The sequence below is a fragment of the Scyliorhinus canicula genome, chromosome 1 (genome assembly GCF_902713615.1).
Source record: "Scyliorhinus canicula chromosome 1, sScyCan1.1, whole genome shotgun sequence".
NCBI classification, from domain to species: domain Eukaryota; kingdom Metazoa; phylum Chordata; class Chondrichthyes; order Carcharhiniformes; family Scyliorhinidae; genus Scyliorhinus; species Scyliorhinus canicula.
Window position 1 is genome coordinate 192,692,678 of NC_052146.1, and position 23,325 is coordinate 192,716,002.

General features: G+C 50.9%; 1 protein-coding gene across 2 annotated transcripts in view; it reads left to right on the forward strand.

Moving 5' to 3' along the window:
• The first annotated feature begins 2,869 nt into the window (after positions 1-2,869).
• Positions 2,870-23,325, forward strand: part of mthfd1l (methylenetetrahydrofolate dehydrogenase (NADP+ dependent) 1 like) — a 218,083-nt gene continuing 197,627 nt past the window's right edge. For both annotated transcript variants that reach the window (XM_038805377.1, XM_038805387.1), the window contains exons 1-2: positions 2,870-3,140; positions 15,627-15,711. In XM_038805377.1, coding sequence (XP_038661305.1) covers positions 2,938-3,140; positions 15,627-15,711 — 288 coding nt within the window. In that variant the 5' untranslated portion in view covers positions 2,870-2,937. The remainder of the gene's footprint in view (positions 3,141-15,626; positions 15,712-23,325) is intronic.

The following is a 23,325-nucleotide window of genomic DNA, read 5'->3' on the forward strand; positions in this document are numbered from 1 at the left end:
TCTTGGGGATCAAGGAGCCAGTGCCAGGCCAGTTGCTGCACCTGACGGTCAGCGAGTGGGGTGAGGAACTTCACTTTGTGAATGTCTACGCTCCCCAGGCTGGCCAGCAGCAGACGGCTTTCTTCGAGCAAGTTTCCACTCATCTTGGCACCTGCGCCGCGGGTGAGTGCATCGTCCTGGGGGGGATTTTACATGCACCCTCGGGACAAAGGACCACCTTAGTACCCAGTGCAGCTCTTGTGCGGTGGTGACGTTAAGGAACTTGGTCCGGTTCTTTGACTTGGTGGACGTCTGACTCTCCATCCTGACTCCAGCACCTTCACCTTTGTGAGGCCTCGGGTCGAAGCATCTGCATTTCCAGGGCGTACCTGCCCTGCATCCCGATGGCCTCTGTGCAGCATGTGCCTTGCTCAGACCATTGCCTCGCCCTGTCTCGTGCTCAATTGCGGTCTGCGTACAGGCATTTTAACAACCTGCTGCTGGAGGATGAACGGTTCCTGGGCTCCTTTCGTCGCTTCTGGACTGGATGGAGAAGGAAGTGGGGTGCCTTCCCCTCCTTGAGGCTATGGTGGGACGTGGGAAAGACTCACATGCGTACCTTCTGTCAGGAGTATGTGAGGGGGTCGACAAAGGGGTGGAAATCCAGGGTCGAGGAGTTGGAGAAGGGGTGCTCAACCTGGAGTCACGTCTTGGTCAGCCCGATGAGGACTCTGCCCTGTGGCTGGGTTACAGAAAGAAGAAGGGTGTGCTGTGGGACCTGCAACTTATTGGGTCCCGCAGCGTGTAAGTGAGGTTGCGGATCCAGACCCTCACGGAAATGGACCCCAGCTCCCGCTTCTTCTACTTGCTGGGGCAAATGCGCGGGGTCCGGCAGCAGCTCTTTACGCTGCTGGCCGACGACGGGTCCCTTGTCTCGATCCGGAGGAGGCTAGGACCCAAATTTGAAGCTTCTACACGCCCTTTTCTCCCTGGACCTGTTCAGCGAGGATGCTTGCAGAGCTTTGCGGGAAGACCTACCATAGTTCGGCCCGGAGGCTCCAGCAGGCTTGATACCCTTATATGTCTGGAAGAGCTGACTGACGCCCACAGCAGCCAGTCCAGGGGCAAAGCCCTAGGGCTGGGCGGGTTGACTGTGGAGTTCTTCAGGGCATTCTGGGATGTCTTGGGGAGCGATTACTTGGGGGAAAGTATCGTAAGCGGGGAGATGCCCCTCTCATGGCGCAGAGTCACCATTACCTTGCTGCCAAAGAGGGGGGATATCCGCAATCTAAAAACTGGCGACCGGTCTTCCCCCTCAGCACGGATTACAAGATCTTCGCCAAGGCACTGTATTTGCGCCTTAGCACCGTGCTGGACCACATGATCCGTCCTGACCAGTCCTACACGGTACCTGGCCACACAATCCACAGCAGCATCCATCTGGTCTGGGACCTGGTCCATCTTTCCCAGAGGGCTGGTCTATCGAGCACCTTCCTGTCCCTTGATCAGGAGAAGGGGTTCGACAGGGTGGATCACGAATATTTATGCGGGACTCTGCAAGCATTCGGGTTCGGGACGCATTTTGTCACCCTGGACCCGACTTCTGTACACTGCCGCAGAGTGTCTCGTTAAGGTTAACGGGTCCCTAATGGCGCCCCTTCGCTTTGGGAGTCTAGTGCATCAGGGCTGCCCGTTATCTGGCCAACTCTATTCTATTTGCTTGGAGCCTTTCCTGCTCCTCCTGCGGAGAAACCAGCTGATAGCATCCATATTGTGGTACTGGTTGGTCACTTTGGCCGCTCTCTCCGACTTTGTCACAAAGCTCCAGAGAATGCTTGTAGAGTTCTTCTGGGACAAGAGACTGCACTGGGTCACTGTGGAGGTCGCTTGGGGAGGGCGCCCAAGCGCTGGAGTGCCTTCGCACCCAGGTGGCGACCTTCCGCATCAGAACCTGCAGCGACACCTTTACGTTGAGCCCCCTCCACAATTGTGTGCCCCGGCGACGCAATTCTTCCGCCAGGTGCACAGCCTGAATTATGACGGGCAGCTCCTGTTCATAGATCTGCAGAGTCTTTGTTGCCCTCTGCAGTGCTGCCTGTCTTTTACCAGGACCTTCTCAAAGTCTGGAGCATGGTCAGCTCTCTCCTGCCGTGTTTTAGTTTTCTGACAAATCTTTTGTTGAAGTTTTGTTTGCACTTCAGCTCACACTCCTGATCTACGAGCACCTGGTGCGGAGAGGGGCAGGGAAGGCGGATGACCTCCTTCTGAACCTGCTCCTGGCGACGCGTACCATTTATATGTCCAGGCAGTGGGTGACTGAGGGGGTTGTCCGACCAGACTGTCTGGGCCTTTTTCCACAGCTACTTTCGCAGCTGCGTGTTGACGCACCATCCAGGCATTCCGTGCCTGGTGGGCACCGCAGGGGTTGGCGTGCTTTATTGACCCCCTTAATTGCACTCTCATTGATGTTTTTAAATTTCCATTGATCTTTGTTACGTTTAGGCAGTGATCCTAACAGGAGCGTCCCCTTTTTTGCTTTGTCCCTCACTTTGTTTCCTTTCTTCTATTTGGTTGACCGCAAAAGAGTGGCCAATCGCAGCATTGTTGGTTGGATCTGCCTTTGGGCAGAGAACGGAAGAAGCAGGATCTACCACGTTTGAAATAAAATCATCTGACAACAAACTGAAGCAGCTGCTTGGGGGTTTAGAGGGGCAGAGATCGTGCTCAGGCGAAGGTGGAGCCTGCCTCTTTAATGGGGCCAGATGGAACATGGCCCACAAGGAAGAGACAGGGTCAATGCTGGGCTGGTGGAAGGGGCGGGGCTTATTCCAGGGGCATGCTCATTGCTGGGCTGGTGGGAGGGGCGTATTCTTGGCCACGCCCAAGGGGCGGAGCGGCTACAACCCGGCGGGCACGCTCGAGCTGCTTCGATTTTTTTGTTCCATCCGAGCTCGAGCCATGTGGACGTTGGGGTCGACGAGGAGCCGGGGGGCGGCCGCAGCCGCAGCCATGGCCGGAGGAGGACTCAGCTGGCACCGGCTACCGGCCGGCCTCCGGGGCTATGCTCAGAGGTTACCGGCTCTCGGCGAGAAGCAGGGGCCCGTACTCCGATCCGGAGCCGGCAGGCAACCCCCGGGCACCGGGGTGATGAGGAGCGTCAGGTAAAGCCGGAGCCCGCCTCCCGGTGCGGGGATGAGAGAGGGGTGGAAACCTCAGGCCGGCGGAGGGAGGGTGACGGGTCCCGGGTTGGCGGCAGGAGGTCCGATGGCTTGAGGGGTAGAGAGAGAGAAAGTGTGTGTGTGTTTACATCGAGCCCGGGATGTGGGGGAGAGGAGCTTTAGGGGGGAGGGGTTGGCAGGTGCCCCCCCATGGTTCGGAGGTGCCCCCCCCCCATGGTTCGGAGGTGCCCCCCCCCCCATGGTTCGGAGGGGCCCCCCCCCCCCCATGTTTCGGAGGTGCCCCCCCCCCCATGTTTCGGAGGTGCCCCCCCCCCCATGGTTCGGAGGTGCCCCCCCCCCCCCCCCCCCCCATGGTTCGGAGGTGCCCCCCCATGGTTCGGAGGTGCCCCCCCATGGTTCGGAGGTGCCCCCCCCCATGGTTCGGAGGTGCCCCCCCCCATGGTTCGGAGGTGCCCCCCCCCCCATGGTTCGGAGGTGCCCCCCCCCCCATGGTTCGGAGGTGCCCCCCCCATGGTTCGGAGGTGCCCCCCCCCCCCCATGGTTCGGAGGTGCCCCCCCCCCCATGGTTCGGAGGTGCCCCCCCCCCCCATGGTTCGGAGGTGCCCCCCCCCCCCCATGATTCGGAGGTGTCCCCCTCCCATGGTTCGGAGGTGTCCCCCCCCCCCCATGGTTCGGAGGTGCCCCCCCCCATGGTTTGGAGGTGCCCCGTGTGGGAGACAGGGGGTGGGGAGAGGGGTCAGGACGCGGGGTCCTGGCGGGGAGGGTGATGCGGTAAGTAGCGAAGTGGAAAGAAAGCCTCAGGATGCATGAGGATATAGATGGGCTGGTCAGATGGGCAGAACAGTGGCTGATGCAATTTAACCCTGAAAAGTGTGAGGTGCTACAATTTGGGAGGAATTACAAGGCAAGAGAGTATATATGAATGGTAGGATGCTAGGAAGTACAGTGGGACCTTAGGGTGGGTGTTCATAGGTCCCTGAAGGCAGCAGCACAGGTAGATGAGGTGGTTAAGAAGACAAATGGAATACTTTATTAGCTGAGGCAAGAGCAGGGGGTTACCATGCAGCTGTATAAAATGCTGGTTAGGCCACATCTGGAGTTGTGTGCGCAGTTCTGGTTGCCACAATATAGGAAGGAAGTGACTGCACTAGAGAGGGTGCAGAGGCGATTCACCAGGAAGTTGCCTGGGCTGTAGTTTTGCAGCTATGAAGAGAGGCTGGATAGGCTGGGGTTGCTTTCCTTGGAGCAGAGAAGGCTGTGGGATGTGATTGAGGTGTATAAAATTGAGGGGCATAGACAGGAAGGAACATTCCTGTTCCTGATGGTGGTGTCAATAATCGGGGGCATAGATTTAAGGTAAGGGGCAGGTGGTTTAGAGGGGATGCGAGGGAAAACCTTTCCACCCAGAGGAATGTTGGAACCTGGAGCTCACTACCTGGAACGGCGGTAGATGCAGGAGCCCTCACAACATTTAAGAAGTATTTAGATGAGTACTTGAAATCATAGAATTTCTACAGTGCAGAAGGATATAATTTGGCCTGTTGAGTCTGCATGACCCTCTGAAACAGCACCCTACCTCGGCCCATTCCCCTGCTCTATCTTCATAACCCCACTTACACAGCACATCTTTGGAAACCAAGAGAGCATAGCATACAAGGCTACAGGCAAAATACTGTAAAATGGGAAAGGAGTAGATAGGTGCTTGCTTGATGGCTGGTGTGGACACGATGGGCTGAAGGACCTGTTGCTATGCTGTAAAAACTAAAGGAGAGCATGTGGGACATCAAATGGGTCCTGGTGGGGGGGTGTGAGGGTCATCAAAGGGGCCTTTGTGGGGTGGTGGTCAGCTGGATGAAGGGTCCTGGCAGTGGTGGTGGGTGAGTGGGTTCAAAGGGGTATTGGTAGGGAGAGCGGGGGAGATTAATGGGGTTCTTGTGGGAAGGGTGGGAGGATCAAAGGGATCCAGGTGGGGGGAATGGGAGGGATCAAAAGGGTCCTGGTTGAGGGAAGGCAGGGGTGAAAGAAGTCCTTGGGGAAGGGATGAGGAAGATTAAAGGGGTCCTGGGGAAGGGAAAAGATGAAAGGGCATGGGGGAAAGATTAGGAAAGCATGAATGAGGGACAGTGTGTTCGAAGAGTCATGGTGGGGGAGTGAGATAAAGAGTTACAGAGTACAGTTAAAGGTGTTCTGGGGTGGAGGAGAGAGAGGCGGCTTGAAGGTGCCCTGGGTGTAGGAGAGAGAGGGTTAAAGGTGTCCTGGGATAGAGGAGAGAGAGAAGGGGTTAAAGGTGTCCTCGGGTGGAAGAGAGAGAGAGAGAAGGGTTAAAGGTGTCATGGGATGGAGGAAAGAGAAGAATCAAAGGTGTCCTCAGGTGGAGGAGGGAGAAAGGATTAATGGTGTCCTGGGTAGAGGAGAGAGAGAAGGGTCAAAGATGTCCTGGGGTGGAAGAGAGCGAGAGAGAAGGGTTAAAGGTGTCCTGGGGTTGGGGAGAGTGAGAAGGGTTAAAGGTGTCCTGGGATGGTGGGAGAGAGAAAATGGTTAAGGGTGTCCTGGGGTGGTGGAGAGAGAGAGCAGGATTGAAGGTGTCCTGGGGTAGGGATGCATGTGAAGGGTTAAAGGTGTCCTGCGGTGGAGGGGAGAGAGAGAAGGGTTAAAGGTGTCTTGGTGTGGGGGAGGCACGTGGCACAGTGATTTGCACTTCTGCCTACAGCGCTGAAGGTCCAGGTTCGAATCCCAGTCCTGGGTCACTGTCTGTGTGGAGTTTGCACATTCTCCCCGTGTCTGCGTGGGTTTCACCCCCACAACCCAAAGATGTGCATGTTAGGTGGGTTGGCCATGCTAAATTGCCCCTTAATTTGGATAAAAACAAATTATCAATTCTAAATTGAAACAAAAAAAATGGTCTGTGGGATGGACATTCATTAACCTGTGTGGTGGCCACTCAGGAGTATAAATGCGGGTCGAAAATGGCCGATGGAATATAATTTTTTTCACTTTGGAAGGAAAAATGGAAAGTAGTCTCTCTTTTCAATTTAAGAAATGTTCGCTTTCAGAAGAACCTGCCTGTCCTTGTGCACAAATTACCGAACAGAAAGTGCAGCACATGAACAGGCCCTTTGGCCCTCCAAGCCTGCGCAAACCATGTTAACCTAAAATCTTAAACACTTCAGGGGTACATTTACCCTATATTCCCATCCTATTCATGCATTTGTCAAAACGCCCTTTAAACATCACTATCCTGTCTGCTTCCACCAACAGATTAAAAGACAGCTTCTTCCCTGCTGTTACCAGACTCTAAACGACCCTCTTGTGGACTGATCTTATGTCTTCTACTGAGCAGTACTATACTCCTATATGCTTCACCCGATGCCTGTGTCTAAGTATTTACATTGTGTATTCATATTTTTTACATAGAACATACAGTGCAGAAGGAGGCCATTCGGCCATCGAGTCTGCACCGACCCACTTAAGCCCACATTTCCACCCTATCCCCCATAACCCAATAACCCCTCCTAAACGTTTTAGATCCTAAGGGCTATTTATCATGGCCAAACCACCTAACCTGCACGTCTTTGGACTGTGGGAGGAAACTGGAGCACCTGGAGGAAACCCACGCAGACACGGGGAGAACGTACAAACTCCGCATAGACAGTGACCCTGACCCAGCAGGGAATCGAACCTGGGACCCTGGCGCTGTGAAGCCACAATGCTATCCACTGTGCTACCGTGCTGCCCTTATTTGCGCTATGTATTTTTTCTCATGTATGGAATGATCTGTCTGAACTGTATCCGGAACAATACTTTTCACTGCTTCTCGGTAAACGTGACAATAAACAAATCCAATCCTCCAGCAGCGAGTTCCAGGAACCCGCTATCCTCTTTGTAAAAAAAACACTTCCTCGCACATCTCCTGTAAACATTGCCCCACGCACCTTAACCTATGTCCCCAAGTAATTGACTCTTCCACCCTAGGAAAACGCTGTTGAGTATCCACTCTGTCCATGATCCTCATAATTTTGTAGACTTCTATCAGGCCATCCCTCAACCTCCATCGATCCAGTGAGAACAGACCAGTTTTATCCAACCTCTCCTCGTAGCTAATGTCCTTCGTATCAGGCACCATTCTGGTAAACCTCTCCTGTACCTTCTCCAAAGCCTCCACACCCTTCTGGTAGTGTGGTGACCAGAATTGAATTATATTCCAAGTGTGGCCCAACTAAAGTTCTATACAGCTGCAGCATGACTTGCCAATTTTTATATTCAGTGTCCCGTCTGATGAAGACAAACATGCTGTATGTCTTCTTGACTACCGTTTCCATATACGCTGCCACTTTCAGTGACCTGTGGACCTGTACACCCAGATCCTCTGCCTGTCAATAATCTGAAGGGTTCTTTCTGCCATTCACAGTATATTTCCGACCTGTATTAGACCTTCCAAAAAGAGCTACCTCACGTTTGTCCGGATTAAAATCGATCTGTTTTCTCTCTGCCCAAGTCTCTAACCAATCTATATCCTGCAGTGTCCTCTGGCAGTCCTCAACGCTATCCGCAATTTCACCAACCTTTGTCTTCTTCAAACTTACTGATCAGACCAGTTACATTTTCTTCCAAATTATTTATATACACTAGAAACAGCAAAGATCCCAGCACATTCATGTAGAACACCACAGCCCTCCATTGAGAAAAGCACCCTTCCACTGTTACCCTTTGTCTTCTCTGACCGAGCCAGTTATCTATCCATCTTGCCAGCTCACCTCTGTTCCTATATGACTTCACCTTCTGTACCAGTCTGCCATGAGGGACCTTGTCAAAGACCTTACTGAAGTCCATGTAGACAACATCCACTGCCCTACTGTCATCAATCATCTTTGTCGCTTCATGGAAAAACACGATCAAGTTAGTCAGACATTTAAATTTTTTTTTTTATAAATTTAGATTACCCAATTATTTTTTTCAATTAAGGGGCAATTTAGCGTAGCCAATCCACCTACTCTGCACATTTTTGGGTTGTGGGGGCGAAACCCACGCAGACACGGGGAGAATGTGCAAACTCCACACGGACAGTGACCCAGAGCCGGGATCGAACCTGGGACCTCAGCGCCGTGAGGCGGTTGTGCTAACCACTAGGCCACCGTGCTGCCCCAAGTTAGTCAGACATGAGGACTTCCGGTGGTGGCCATGGAGCGAATGGCCGTACATTTAGCTGCTCTCGCCTCTAGTGGTCTTTTAATGGCTTTTAAGCTGGGTTTTCGCAGGAATTTCTCAACGTAACTTGATAAAAGTGAGAGAAGGAGATGAGCCCCAATTTGTGGAACCGCACACAAAAAATAGTCGGAAAAGAAGAAATCAAAGGATGCATGGAAACAAAACTCAGAAAGCAGCGGCTTTAATGATAACGAGGCAAAGTTCGGCTGCCTCTGCCCAATGGACGATGGACCAGTTGGTCGAATACTTGGATGGAAAGTTCGCCCAACATCGCAAGGATTGTGCTGAGGACCTGATCAAGGCGGTGGCCTCGATTTAAGGGGGTGGTCGACCGGGTGGAGGTGAAAGTGAAGACTCTGGGACAGGAAATTCAAAAGCTGCAGGAGCAGGCGACCGAACGAGAGGAGGAGTTCACAGCGATGGTAATGGAAATTGGCATTCTACAGGAGTGGCAGAAATGGCTGTTGGAGAAGGTGGAAGATCTGGAGAATCGTTCTCGTAGGCAGAATATCCGGATCGCCGGTCTGCCAGAGAGAAAGGATGGATCAGATGTCAGTGTGTATGTGGGGAAGATGCTGGAGAAGCTGATGGGGGCAGGTTCGTTCCCCAAGCTGTTGGAGGTGATCGGGCCCATAGGGCTATTATGCATAAGCCCCAGGGTCGTGAGCCCCTGAGGGCGATTGTGGTACGGCTGAATCGGTTCCTGGATAAGGTACGTATTATGAAGTAGGCTAGGCAAACAAAATGGTGCACCTGGGAAGAGTCAGAGATCCGGGTGTATCAGGATTGGGGAGCAGAGCTTGCAAAGAGGATGGCGGGTTTTAATAAAGTCAAGGCGGCCCTGTATGCGAAAGACATAAAATTTGGACTGCTGTACCCGGCCTGTCTCTGGGTGACCTATGAGAACCGGGAGCTATACTTTGGCTCGCCGGAAGAGGTGGAGGTCATTATGAAAGACAAGAACTTGGTGGATGCATAAGGACTTTAAAACCTAAACTGTTGTGGATTGAGTTTTTTGTAAGAAAGGGGCAAGGGGGGGGGGGGGGGGGGGGGGGGGGAGAAATTTTTTTTTTCTTCTCTGTCTGAAAAAATCTCAACTTTTCAATTCTGTAATTTTAAGTTGTGACTTTTGGGAGAAGGAGGACTTTTTCTGCTTGATTTGATTATGATTTGTTGCTGTATGTGCTGAATTAAAGTGAAAAATGTTTTGAGCTGCGATGTTTTTTCTCTTCTGTTGGGGAAAAAAGAGATGATTGTTATCCTATCCCGTTAGATGTCTTTTCTATTGTTTTGATTCTGTTTGAAGATGATTGGATAAATAAGAATCTGTTAAGGGAGGGGGGTGGGCCTCTGGGCCTTGGGGGATTGTTTATTTGTTTTCTACGTTGGATGTTATTGTGTTAAGAGGGGGCGGTGATCCGGCATGTTGTAGAATGTTAGGCGCCGTGGGCGAGAGCTGCTGGGCTAGCTGAATAGCTAGTTAACGGGAGCAAAGTGAGGGGAGAGCTGAGGAGAGATGGAGTAGGGTGGGGTGGGGAGGAGAGGAGAGGGGACTGCTGATGAGTAAGGGACTGTTGGGGGATTGGAGATGGAGAGCAGAGGGCGGTAGCTGCCGAGGGGCAGACCAAGAGAGGTGCGGGGCATGGGCTAAGGGCTGGCTGAGGAAAGGTCATGGCTGATCGACAGGGGAGAGGGGTGAGAGCACCCCCCCCCCCCCCCCCAACCAGACTAGTTACAAAGAATGTTTGTGGACTGAATGAACCGGTCAAAAGGGCCCGTGTTTTCGCACACGGAGACTGTTAAAAGCAGATGTGGCGAAGACGTCCGATGACGGGCATGGAGGAGTAGGTCGCACATTTGATAGCTCCCGCCTGTGACGGACTTTTAGACTGTTCTTTCCCCCTTTTTTCCCGGATTTTATGGGATAAATCGGTGAAGAGTGAGACAGTAAGGATAAATCTCCCTCCAGTGTATGGAGAATTGGACCAGAAGTGGCCATGTGAGAAAACAAAGTCCTATAAGGAAGACACAAGCAGAGCTGGTAATGCGGGAAAGCATGGCGGAGAGCAAGGGCCGCGGGGCGACGGCACAGTGGTCGACAGAGCAGCTGGTGAAGTTTTTCAAAGATTGCTTCACCAAATTGAAGAAGGACACGCTGGACCCGATTAAAGCTTTGATTGATAAATTTGTGCATTGGGGGGTGGGGGATTGAGGGAGGGCGCGGGAGAAGAGGGAGGAAAACGGGAGGTATGGCTACAACGGGACAGAGAGTACCGTTTACGGGCAGCTAGAGAATAGAGCGGGGCGAGTAGGGGGTTTTCTGGAAGTTTTTCTTTTTTTTTACGTGTGTTGTCCCGCGTGGTTGTTTAAGAGATGTGAATGTGTTAAATTGTGAAAATTGCAAATGCTTCAATAAAATATTTTCTTAAAAAAAAAGTTAGTCAGACACGAGACACTCCCTCCCGCTCGCTAATAAGTCCACTTGCTTCCAAATGGGAGTAAATCCTGTCCGAAGAATCCTCTCTGATAATTTCCTTATTACTGACATAAGGCTCACCGAAGGGTAATTTCCTGGATTATCCTTGCTACCCCTCTTAAACAAAGGAACAACATTAGCTAGAAAGTTAACATGCAGGTGCAACAGTCAATTAGGAAAGTAATTGTTAGGGACAACACAGTAGCGCAGTAGTTAGTACTGCTGATGCTGCTGAGGGCACTGGTTTGATCTTGGCCCCGGGTCTCTCTCCATGTGGAGTTCGCACATTCTCCCCATATCTGCATGGGTCTCACCCGACAACTAAAAAGATGTGCAGGATAGGTGGATTGGCCACGCTAACTTGCCCCTTAATTGGGAAAAAAAGAATTGGGAACTCTAAATTTTTCAAAGGAAAGGAAAGTAATCATGTTTGCTATCCAAAAGTTTTTTCTAGAATAAGAGTGAAAGAAGTCTTATTGCAATTGTCTGGGTTTTGTGAGACCATAGCTGGAACTGTGTGCAGTCTTGATCTCCTTACCCAAAGGAATACATACTACTCTTGGAAGGAATGCAGCAAAAGTTCACTGGACTGATATTTAGAATGAGAGAATTGTCCTATGAGGAGAGATGCAACCCTATTCTCTGGAATTATTGTAAAATCGTGAAGGGCTTGACAAGAGTAGATGCTGGAAAGATCTTTGACATCTTATTCTGACACTGACTCCTCCATCAGGGGAGCCATTTAAAATTGAAGGCTTTTCTTCACAAAGTATTGTGGATCTTTGGAATTCTCTAGCCCAGAGTGTTGTGGGTACTCAGTTGTAGATGTTAAAGAAAGATAGCAATCCATCTTTGGAATTCTCTAGCCCAGAGTGTTGTGGGTACTCAGTTGTAGATGTTAAAGAAAGATAGCAATCCATCTTTGGAATTCTCTAGCCCAGAGTGCTGTGGATACTCGGTTGTAGATGCTTAAGAAAGACAGCAATACATTTTTGGTTGTGGTAATAAAGGGACATAGGGACAGTGTGGGAAGATAGAATTGAGAGAGAAGATCAGCCATGATAGCATTGAATGGCAGAGTAGGCAAAATCACCTATTCTAGCTCCTATTTCTTGTATTATGTTAAGGGTGCCTACGGGAGTGGGTGGGAGGATTTTAAAGGATTATGGGGTGGGGGTGGGTTTGGTGTGGAAGGAAGTGATTAAATGGTTTCTGGGAAGTAGGTAGACACAGGTTTGGAAAATTATGTAGCGTTGAGAGGGGGGCAGCTGCAGAGGTCAGGATGTGGTTTAAAGTGGTCCAGTGATATGTTGGCGGTCTGGAGAAGAAAGGATGGGTTAAAATAGGTCCTGGGTGAGGTTAAGGAGGTCTGAGGGACTAGAAGGGAGGTTTAAAGGGGGAGAGGTGATCGAGGAGGATGTAATTGGGTCCTGGTGCACTTGTCTGTCTCAGAGGACTAAATCAGCGCCTGATAACAATTGTTTCTTGTTTGGTGGATGGGGAGGCTCCACAGAGGAATAGCCTCTGGTTCTTGGATGAAGAATTGGTGAGACATGAACGTGAGCAATTCCATCAGCAATCCCCCTGTCGCGTCCTCTGGATTCAATAGGCGGACTGGCAAACCAATGCTAGTGTCCTCGAGCCTGCTGCACAAGTATTCAGGCAAAACTTCAATGGACTGTACGCTACTTTTTTGGCAAAAAATATCTCCCCTGCCTGATCTTGTTTTCTCAATGACCAACATTCCAGGAAGGGCAGAGACAACTTTTCAAATTTCTGGAGTTCTCCTTGAAATGTGGTAGCACTGAACTTAATAACTGGGAGGAGCTTGCTACCAATCATTCAAAATAGCAACTTGTCCATCACGCTGCATCAAGATTTGAGTCACTTGCGCCTTAATGCAGATCGAGTAAAAACCGCACTATACATTGTACTGTTCTGAAGTGAGTGACTCCTGAGTAGTGAATTCAAAATCGTTAGGAAGGCTAGGCGATTGGTGGATGTGATTTGAAATTTTACATTCAACTGAGAGGATAAATGGGACTTGGTTTGACGTCTCATCTGAAAGACAGTACGTCCGACAGTATAGCTTTCCCTCAGTACTGCCTGCACTGGACAATGTGTCCTAGTCCCTGGAATAAGATATGCCCAAATCAGAACTTTGTCGGGCGAAGAGTGCAACAAACTGAAGCACAGCTGACTCATCCAACAAGCTGAGATAAAATAAATCAAACATTTGGGTTCAGATTCATATCCTGAGAAAAATATTGATGTTCAACAATCATATCAATTCCAAACTTTGTGACTAAGCTGGGAAAAAAATCAAGGTTATTGAATGTGATTAGATTTGAGGAAGTAAAAGTTTGAAGATTAAGTAGAATGATATTGGGAAGGACATTTTATGGTTTTAAGAAATGTTGGAAGTTTCTTTTTCTGAAACAGGTAGTTGTGGGAAGGCAGTTGAAGGTTATGGAAGCTCCTGAGGGAGGAGAAATAGTGAAAGATTGTTTCAAATTGTTGATGAGTCCATAATAAAGGGTGCACGAGAATGAAGGACGCATTTAGAAGGGCTGGTCATTATATTAGGGAATTTTGAATATTGGGCTGTAAAGGAAGAAGCCACAACATAACTTGAGAGAATTCAGAGAGATTTGAAAAGGAAGAATGTTAAAGCATAGTCTAGTTCAGGCGTTAGCATGTCAGAGGAATAAAAGGGTGAAAGGCTTCCTATTCTGAGATTTCTTTATATCATATTGTAAATTGATGGAGAAAGAAACTCCTCACTGGTTGTCCCAGTTGGCCTTAATTCTCTTGGAAGAAATAGTTTCACTCAAATCCATATTAAATCCTAGTAACGTGGGCAGCAAGGTGGCGTAGTGGTGAGCACTGCTGCATCACAGCGCCAAGGTCCCAGATTCGATCCTGGCTGAGGGTCACTGTCTATATACAGTTTGCACATTCTCCCCGCGTTTGTGTGGGTTTCGCCCCCACAATCCAAAAATGCAAGGTAGGGGTGGATTGTCCACGCTAAATTGCCCCTTAATTGGAAAAAATGAATTGGGTATGTTGCCAATTGGCACCAGAGTCACCAATAATGGAACTCCTTTTAATGAGTGGAATACTATCCCACTAATCGGCACCAATAATGTTGCCAATTGGCACCGGAGACACCAATAATTTTCTAGATATGGCAGTTATTATTGATATTGTTTTTCAGAGTTGCCAGGTATCAAATGGACCACCACAAGGCTTTACCGGATATCGATCAAAGACCAAACAACCAGTTAGTCAGTTCAAGTTCAAAGATAGTTTATTTACACACTAGGATTACTTCGACATGCAACATAAAACACTACAAGTTAACTACACCTAACAATTACAATAACCTATACTTAACTTCAGGGCAGCCGGCTCTTTGCAGATGACCACGGCCTTTGTTCGAATCTTGCGTGGCTGGGTAGAAGAAGTGGCTTCGTTTCTGCTGGGCTCATTCATCTGGTAGTGATCGTTGGTCTTGAACTTGTCTTCTGGGGTCGTAATTTTTTTTTATTTTTAAAATGTTATTTATTTATTTTTTTATTACTTTATTTTTTTATTACTTTATCTTAGTTACAAAGCCAGGGCTCAGAGTGTGGACAGAGGCGAACCCCTAATCCAGCTCCTTGCCTGCTCCAAAAACCAATTCAAATTGAATCCAATTCATGGTCCCCATAAAGGAGACATACCAGATCTGAGCCAAAAGGCTCAATCTACACTGAATCTTGGCCAAAAGGCCGAGAATGCTACACTTAGTTTTAGGCGTAGGCCGGGGCCAAGAGAGACCAAACACATGGCTGTGTCTCTTTATCCCTCTGGGATTTCGTGCTCTTTGGGGCTTGGTCCTTGGCTTTGGGGCCAATCATTCGACAGGCTTCGATCACTGACTTTGATTTTGGCCAATAAAGGGGCGGGTGCCTTGATGGCTGGGCGTGTCCTGAGTGGTCATTGATCTTGGCTGTTTGGGCTTTCTTAGCAAGGGAGTGACGCTGGTTAGTCTGCATCTGTATCAGTTACCTGAGTACAGTCCATTTGTTCTGGGGAAATGGGCCATTAGAATGCAAATGAGCGGGGGTTTCTATAACGTCTGGCTATCTGGGTTGCAAATACACACACAAGCTCTTGAGTGTGTCTGAGTCCTGGGTTGGCCATAATTCCCATGGTCCTTTGCAGGTGGCCATCTGAGATGGCGACAGGGACTCTAAATTTAAGGGGGAAAAAATCCTAGTTACGTGTGTTAACCCAGCCAGTGGGAGTGATTAGTGGTGCTCTGACTGCTTATTGGTCATTGTTGGGTAATACCTGCATATGAGAGTGGGGGACTGGAGAAGTTGCTGCCCATTTGCAGTCTAGAGATATGAGATCATGCTTCTATTCCTCTGCAAATGCATCTTGCTTCTGCATAAGGTTATGGCATCTGTGTTGAGCGGTTCCATTTCACACCAAGGTGAAAGTTGTAATCCTCACTGGGGAGTGAGCCCCATTCTGACTGTGAAGGAACCTTGGTTCAGCTTTGCTGCAGAGTTACCCAATTAGGTATGTGTATAACCACAGTATGCTTGCGCCACACTTGTGTCAATACAGTCCACGATATAGGTGAAAAGATTAGGTTAATATTGATCCAAAGATAAATAATAATGCTTCTCATGGAAGGTGTGTTGGGCATTGTTGCAATGCTTGTTTTTATCGATGGAGATGATTACAATTACTGTAAAAGCTAACTGAACATTTTTGTTGAACTCTCCCTCTAGGAAAATAATCCTGAATTGTAAAACTGAATTGGCAGCTTTGCAGAAATGTGAACCACGCTTTCATCCAGGCCTGGCCATTGTTCAGGTCAGTTTTCAAGTTACGTGAAAAGCAAATTTACTTTTGTTAGATTTATTTTTTGTCAACAATCGAGTGGATTAAGTCTTACCCTTGGTGACGGATTACTTCAGTCATTGAAACACATTTTTTTGCTATTATTGAACTGATACTGCTAATTTATTGATTCATTATCAGCGCATGGGTGTCACTGACAAGACTGACCATTTATTGCCCATCCCTGGTTGCCCTTGACTGAGTGGTCTTCTAGGCAACTTTTAAAAGGCATGGGACTGAAGCAACATATAGGCCAGGCTGGGTGAGAGCAGCCGGTTTCCTTCCTTTAAAGATGTTAGGTAAAATATGTTAAGAGCTCATGGTGTTAAGGGTAAGATCCTGGCATGGATAGAGGATTGGCTGACTGGCAGAAGGCAGAATGGGGATGGCAACTGGTGACTAGTGGTGTACCTCGGGAGTTGGTGCTGGGACCACAACTTTTCACAATATATATTAAGTTTGCAGATGATACAAAGATCTGTAGAGGGACAGGTAGTATTGAGGAAGCAGGTGGGCTGCAGAAGGACTTGGGACAGGCAAGGAGAGTGGGCAAAGAAGTGGCAGATGGAATACAATGTGGAAACGTGTGAGGTTATGCATTTTGGAAGGAGAAATGGAGGCATAGACTATTTTCTATATAGGAAGATGCTTGGAAAATCAGAAGCACAAAGAGACTTGGGAGTCCTTGTTCACGATTCTCATAAGGTTAATGTGCAGGTTCAATCGGCAGTTCAAAGGCAAATGCAATCTTAGCATTCATTTTTAAAATACATTTAGTGTACCCAATAGATTTTATATTCCAATTAAGGGACAATTTAGTGTGGCTAATCCACCTAACCAGCACATCTTTGTGTTGTGGGGGTGAAACCCATGCAAACACAGGGAGATTGTGCAAACTCCACACGGACAGTGTCTCAGAACTGGAATTGAACCTGGCACCTCGGTGCTGTGAGGCAGCAGTGCTAACCACTGCGCCACTGTGCTGGCCAATGTTAGCACTCCTGTCGAGAGGGATAGAAGACAAGACTAGGGATGTACTTCTGAGGCTATATAAGGCTCTGGTCAGACCCAATTTGGAGTATTGTGAGCAGTTTTGGGCCTGTATCTAAGGGAGGATGTGCTGGTTTTGGAAAGGGTCCAGAGGAGGTTCACAGGAATGATCCCTGGAATGAAGAGCTTGTCGTATGAGGAACGGTTGAGGACTCAGTCTGTACTTGGTGTTTAGAAGGAGGGGGATCTTATTGAAACTTACAGGATATTGCGTGGCCTGGATAGAGTGGACATGGAGAGAATGTTTCCACTTGTAGGAAAAACTAGAAGCAGAGGACACAATCTCAGACTAAAGGGACGATCCTTTAAAACAGAGATGAGGAGGCATTTCTTCAGCCGGGGAGTGGTAAATCTGTGGCGCTCTTTGCCGCAGAAGGCTGTGGAGGTCAAATCACAGAATGTGTTTAAGACAGAGATAGATAAGTTCTTGATTAATCAGGGGCTGTGGGGAAAAGGCAGCAGAATGAGGATGAGAAAAGTATCAGCCTTGATTGAATGGCAGAGCAGACTCGATGGGCTAAGTGTCCTAATTCTGCTCCTGTGTCTTAAGGTCTAAACCTGTTGGATTTTTAATGACAAAACAGCAGCTTCTTGGCCATTTCACTGATTCCTGTTTTTTAATTGGCCAAGTTTCATGTAAAGATAGTTAGTCCAGTATCATAACCACTACATTAGGGTGCTAATGATAACCTGACAATATAAAACAAACTGGATGCAGTTGATCAAAGCTGCCTCTGGATTCAGCAGAATTGGCCAAGTTTTGAAGAGGACAGCACTAGTTGCGTGCCCATATCTATTAAATGCACTAACATCAATTTGGTGGATAGAGGTCATGTTAACTAAATCATGAAATAGGACTTGCGTTTATAAAGAACCTTTCACAACCTCCAGATCCACTATGAAACTAATCGAGTAATGTTCAAGTATAGTCACTATTGTAGGAAATGTGACAGCCAATTGTTGGACATCCAAGATCCCACAAAGGGCAATAAGATAAGTGACCACATCGCTTGTGCCATTAATGTTAGTTGAAGGATAATTATTATCCAGGAAGCTTCTTTTACAGCCAATTGAAAGTACAAATGTGCCATGGTTTTGGAGGACTTCCGGTTGCGGCTATGCGGAGCTAAGCCACACGTTCGGCAGCTCCTGCTATTTAGGGACTTTTGGGCCGTTTCGAGGGCCCCAAACGGAGCTGTTTCTACGCATCCCGGTGGGGGAAGGTGCCTGGAAGAACTTGCCCCACACTATATGGTGCTCACCTGGAGTGGGAAGAAGAAAAAGGCTGCAGTAACTCTCCCAAAAAAACGGGGGAAGAAAAACAAAATGGCGGCCGGCACTCCTGCTATTTAGGGACTTTTGGGCCGTTTTGAGGGCCCCAAACGGCGCTGTTTCTACACATCCTAGTGGGGGAAGGTGCCTGGAAGAACTTGCCCCACATTATCTGGTGAAAAAGGCTGCAGTAACGCCCCCAAAAAAATGGGTGAAAAAAAACAAAATGGCGGCCGGAGCTCCCGCTATTTAAGGGCTTTTGGGCCGTTTTGAGGGCCCCAAACAGTGCTGTTGCTACATATCCCGGTGGGGGAAGGTGCCTGGAAGAACTTGCCCCACACTATATGGTGAAAAAGGCTGCAGAAACGCCCCAAAAAAAACGGGGGAAGAAAAACAAAATGGCGGCCGGCGCAACACCCGAGGACTGGTGGAAGTGGGCGCAGGAGCAACAGGCCTCGCTCCTACGTTGTTTTGCTGAGCTGAAGGCTGAGCTGCTGGACTCCATGAATGCAACTACGACCAAGCTGCTTGGGACCCAGGCGGCTTGGGAGGAGTCTATTCGGGAGTTGCAGCGGCAGGCCGTTGAAAGCGAGGAGGAGGCCGTGGTCCTCGTTGGAGTTGCACGAGGCACTTCATAAAAAGTGGCAGGACCGCTTGGGGGAGCTGGACGTTCGCACGAGGCGAAAGAATCTGAGGATCCTGGGCCTGGCGGAGGGGCTGGAGGGGTCGGATCTCCCGGCGTATGTGACCACGTTGTTGAGCTCGTTGATGGGAGCAGGGTCCTTCCATTTGCCCCTGGAGCTCGAGGGAGCGCACAGAGTGATGGCCAGGAGGCCCAAGGCAGATGAGCCCCCGAGGGCGGTGCTGGTGCGGTTCCACCGATTCAGTGACCGGGAGTGTGTGCTGCGCTGGGCCAAGAAAGAGAGGAGCAGTAAATGGGAGAATTCGGTAGTGAGGATCTACCAGGACTGGAGTGCGGAAGTGGCTAAGCGGCGGGCCGGGTTCAACCGGACGAAGGCGGTGCTTCATGCTAAGCAGGTCAGGTTTGGAATGCTGCAGCCTGCGCGCCTGTAGGTGACATACAAGGACCGGCACCATTACATCGAGTTCCCGGAGAAGGCGTGGGCCTTTGTACAGGCGGAGAAGCTGGACTTGAACTAGGGCCTGGGAACATACTTTGGCCGGCGTTGTTTCCGCTGTGGCTGTTTTGTTCCAACTGTTTCAACTTTTTCAACTTCGACATGTGTGTTATGTATGCTGGTTTTCTTTTTGCTCTGTTTACGGGTGGGTTTGTCTGTTGGGTATGGTTGTGGGGTAGGTGGGGAGTGTTGGGGGTTTGTGTTCTATATGTTCTCTTCTGTACGGGGCTGGGGATTGAGGGGAAACTGGATTTTGGGGAACTGCGTCAGAAGGATGGGGTGTGGCATTGTGAAAGCGCGGGCTTTCCTCTGGTTTCCCGCGCTGCGGGGCAGGGGGGTGGAGCTTGCGATGGGGAAAGGGCCTCTACGGGTCTTTTTTCCCGCGCTGCAGTAATGCCAAGGAGGTGTGGCAAGAGGGGGATGACCCCAAGCCAGGAGGGGATAGGTTTTGGCGGGAGCTGCCGGGGTCAGCAGAAGTCAGCTGACTCACGGAAGTACCATGGAGGGTGCGTCGCGGCTAGGAGGGGTCCTAGCCTGGGGGTGGGGGGGATACCGGGTTGCTGCTGGAACGACTAGGAAGGAGCCGATGAGGGCCGGGGGGGAAGAGGAGAGGCGCTATCGCCATGGGGAACGGGTCGAGCGGGGTATGCTGGCCTGGGGCGAACATCTGCCAAGCTATGGCTAGTCGGCTGGGGAGGGGGGCGGGTTGCCCTCTGATCCGGCTGATTACCTGGAACGTGAGGGGGCTGAACGGGCCGGTTAAGAGAACCAGGGTGGTCTCCCATCTAAGGGGGTTGAAGGCGGACGTGGCTATGCTCCAGGAGACCCACCTGAAGGTGGCGGACCAGGTCCGTCTGAGGAAGGGGTGGGTGGGGCAGGTTTATCATTCAGGATTGGACGCAAAGAACCGGGGGGTGGCGATTCTAGTGGGGAAGAGGGTGGCGTTTGAGGCGGCTGAGGTGGTGTCGGACAAGGAGGGCAGATATATCATGGTGAGGTGTAGGCTGCAGGGAGAGAAGGTGGTGCTGGTGAACATTTATGCCCCGAATTGGGATGATGCTGGCTTCATGAGGCGATTGTTGGGCCGCATCCCGGACCTGGAGGCAGGGGGCCTGATCATGGGGGGAGATTTTAACACAGTGCTGGATCCCACACTGGACCGGTCCAGTTCAAGGACGGGTAGGAGACCGGCGGCGGCCAAAGTGCTGAGGGGATACATGGACCAGATGGGAGGGGTGGATCCCTGGAGGTTTGGGAGACCGAGAGCGCGGGAGTATTCCTTTTTCTCTCACGTCCATAGGGTTTATTCCCGGATAGACTTTTTTGTCCTGAGCAGGGGGTTGATCCCGAGGGTGCAGGATGCCGAGTATTCGGCCATAGCGATTTCGGACCATGCCCCGCACTGGATTGATCTGGAGATGGGGGAGGCACGGGACCAGCGCCCGCTCTGGCGCCTGGATGTGGGGATGCTGGCGGAGGAGGAGGTGTGTAAGAGGGTTCGGAGAAGCATTGAGGGGTATCTGGATACCAATGATACGGGGGAGGTCCAGGTGGGGATGGTCTGGGAGGCTCTGAAAGCAGTGATCCGGGGGGAGCTGATCTCCATCCGGGCCCACAGGGAAAGGAGGGAGAGGAAGGAGAGGGAGAGACTGGTGGGAGAGCTTCTGGAGGTGGACAGGAGATATGCGGAGGCACCGGAGGAAGGGTTGCTGGGAGAACGGCGCAGGTTGCAGGCCAATTTTGACTTGTTGACCACCAGAAAGGCGGAGACACAGTGGAGGAGGGCGCAGGGTGCGGTATATGAGTATGGAGAGAAGGCGAGCAGGATGTTGGCGCATCAGCTCCGTAGGCGAGATGCGGCTAGGGAAATTGGAGTGAAGGATGGGGGTGGAAAGGTAGTGCAGAAGGGGACAGAAGTAAACGGGGTCTTTAGGGACTTTTACGAGGGATTGTACCGGTCGGAACCTCCGAGGGGGAGAGAGGGGATGGAGAGCTTCATGAACAGGCTATGTTTCCCAAGGGTTCAAGAGAGGCTGGTTGAGGGGCTGGGGGCGCCGATAGAGTTGGAGGAGCTAGTCAGGGGGATCGGGCAAATGCAGTCAGGTAAGGCCCCGGGGCCGGACGGGTTCCCGGCAGAATTTTACAAAAAATATGCGGACCTGGTGGGTCCCCTGCTGGTGCGAACTTTCAATGAGGCGTGGGAGGGGGGGGCTTTGCCCCCGACGATGTCGCGGGCACTGATCTCTTTGATCCTAAAACGGGATAAGGACCCCTTGCAGTGCGGATCATATAGGCCTATTTCACTCCTTAACGTAGACGCTAAGTTGCTGGCGAAGATCCTGGCTACCAGGATAGAGGATTGTGTGCCAGAGGTAATTCATGAAGATCAGACAGGGTTTGTCAAGGGGCGGCAGCTCAACACGAATGTGCGGAGACTGCTCAATGTTATCATGATGCCGGCAGTGGAGGGGGAGGCGGAGATAGTGGTGGCGCTGGATGCAGAGAAGGCGTTTGATAGAGTTGAGTGGGGGTACCTATGGGAGGTGCTGGAGAGGTTTGGATTTGGGGAGGGATTCATCAAATGGGTGAGGCTGCTTTACGCGGCGCCGATGGCGAGTGTAGTCACAAATGGAAAGAGATCGGAGTATTTTAGGCTTTATCGTGGGACCAGGCAGGGGTGTCCCCTGTCCCCCCTGCTCTTTGCACTGGCGATTGAACCGCTGGCCATGGCGTTGAGGGAGTCAGGGAAGTGGAGGGGTCTGGTGCGGGGGGGGGGGACGAGCACCGGGTATCGCTGTATGCGGACGACCTGCTGTTATATGTGGCGGACCCAGAGGGGGGAATGCCGGGGGTGATGGAACTGTTAGCGGAATTTGGGGGCTTCTCGGGCTATAAGCTGAACTTAGGAAAGAGCGAGGTATTTGTAGTGCACCCGGGAGATCAGGAGGAGGGAATTGGGAGGCTCCCCTTCAGGAGGGCAGTGAAGAGTTTCAGGTACCTGGGGGTGCAGGTGGCCAGGAGTTGGGGGGCTCTTCATAAGCTTAACTTCACCAGACTAGTGGAACAGATGGAGGAGGAATTTAAAAGGTGGGACATGGTGCCGCTATCGCTGGCGGGCAGAGTGCAATCCGTCAAAATGACGGTTCTCCCGAGGTTCTTGTTCCTCTTCCAGTGCTTGCCCATCTTTATCCCTAGGGCCTTTTTTAAAAGGGTGACCAGCAGCATCATGGGATTTGTTTGGGCGCATGGCACCCCGAGGGTGAAGAGGGTCTTCTTGGAGCGGAGTAGGGATGGGGGGGGGGGGGGCTGGCGTTGCCCAACCTCTCGGGGTACTACTGGGCGGCCAACGTGTCGATGGTGCATAAGTGGGTGATGGAGGGGGAGGGGGCAGCATGGAAACGGATGGAGAGAGCGTCCTGTGGGGATACAAGCCTGGGGGCCCTGGTAACGGCGCCGTGGCCGCTCCCTCCCACGAGGTATACCACGAGTCCGGTGGTGGCGGCTACCCTCAAGATTTGGGGGCAGTGGAGGCGACATAGGGGAGAAGTGGGGGGCTCGATGGAGGCTCCGTTAAGGGTGAACCATAGGTTCGTCCCGGGGAACATGGATGGGGGATTTCGGGGATGGTATAGAGCGGGCATTAGACAGCTGAAGGACCTGTTTATCGACGGAAGGTTTGCGAGACTGGGGGAGTTGGAAGAGAAATTTGGGCTCCCGCCGGGAAACATGTTTAGATATCTGCAGGTAAAGGCATTTGCTAGACGGCAGGTGGAGGGATTCCCTGCGCTCCCCGCGAAGGGGGTGAGTGACAGGGTGCTCTCGGGGGTCTGGGTCCGGGAGGGGAAGATATCCGATATCTACAAGCTTATGCAGGAGAAGGAAGAGGCGTCAGTAGAGGAGCTGAAAACGAAGTGGGAGGGGGAACTGGGGGAACAGATCGAAGACGGGACATGGGCTGATGCCCTGGAGAGGGTAAATTCTTCCTCCTCGTGTGGGCGGCTTAGCCTCATCCAATTCAAGGTGCTGCATAGGGCCCACATGACTGGGACGAGGATGAGTAGGTTCTTTGGGGGTGAAGATAGGTGTGCCAGGTGCTCGGGGAGTCCAGCGAACCATGCCCATATGT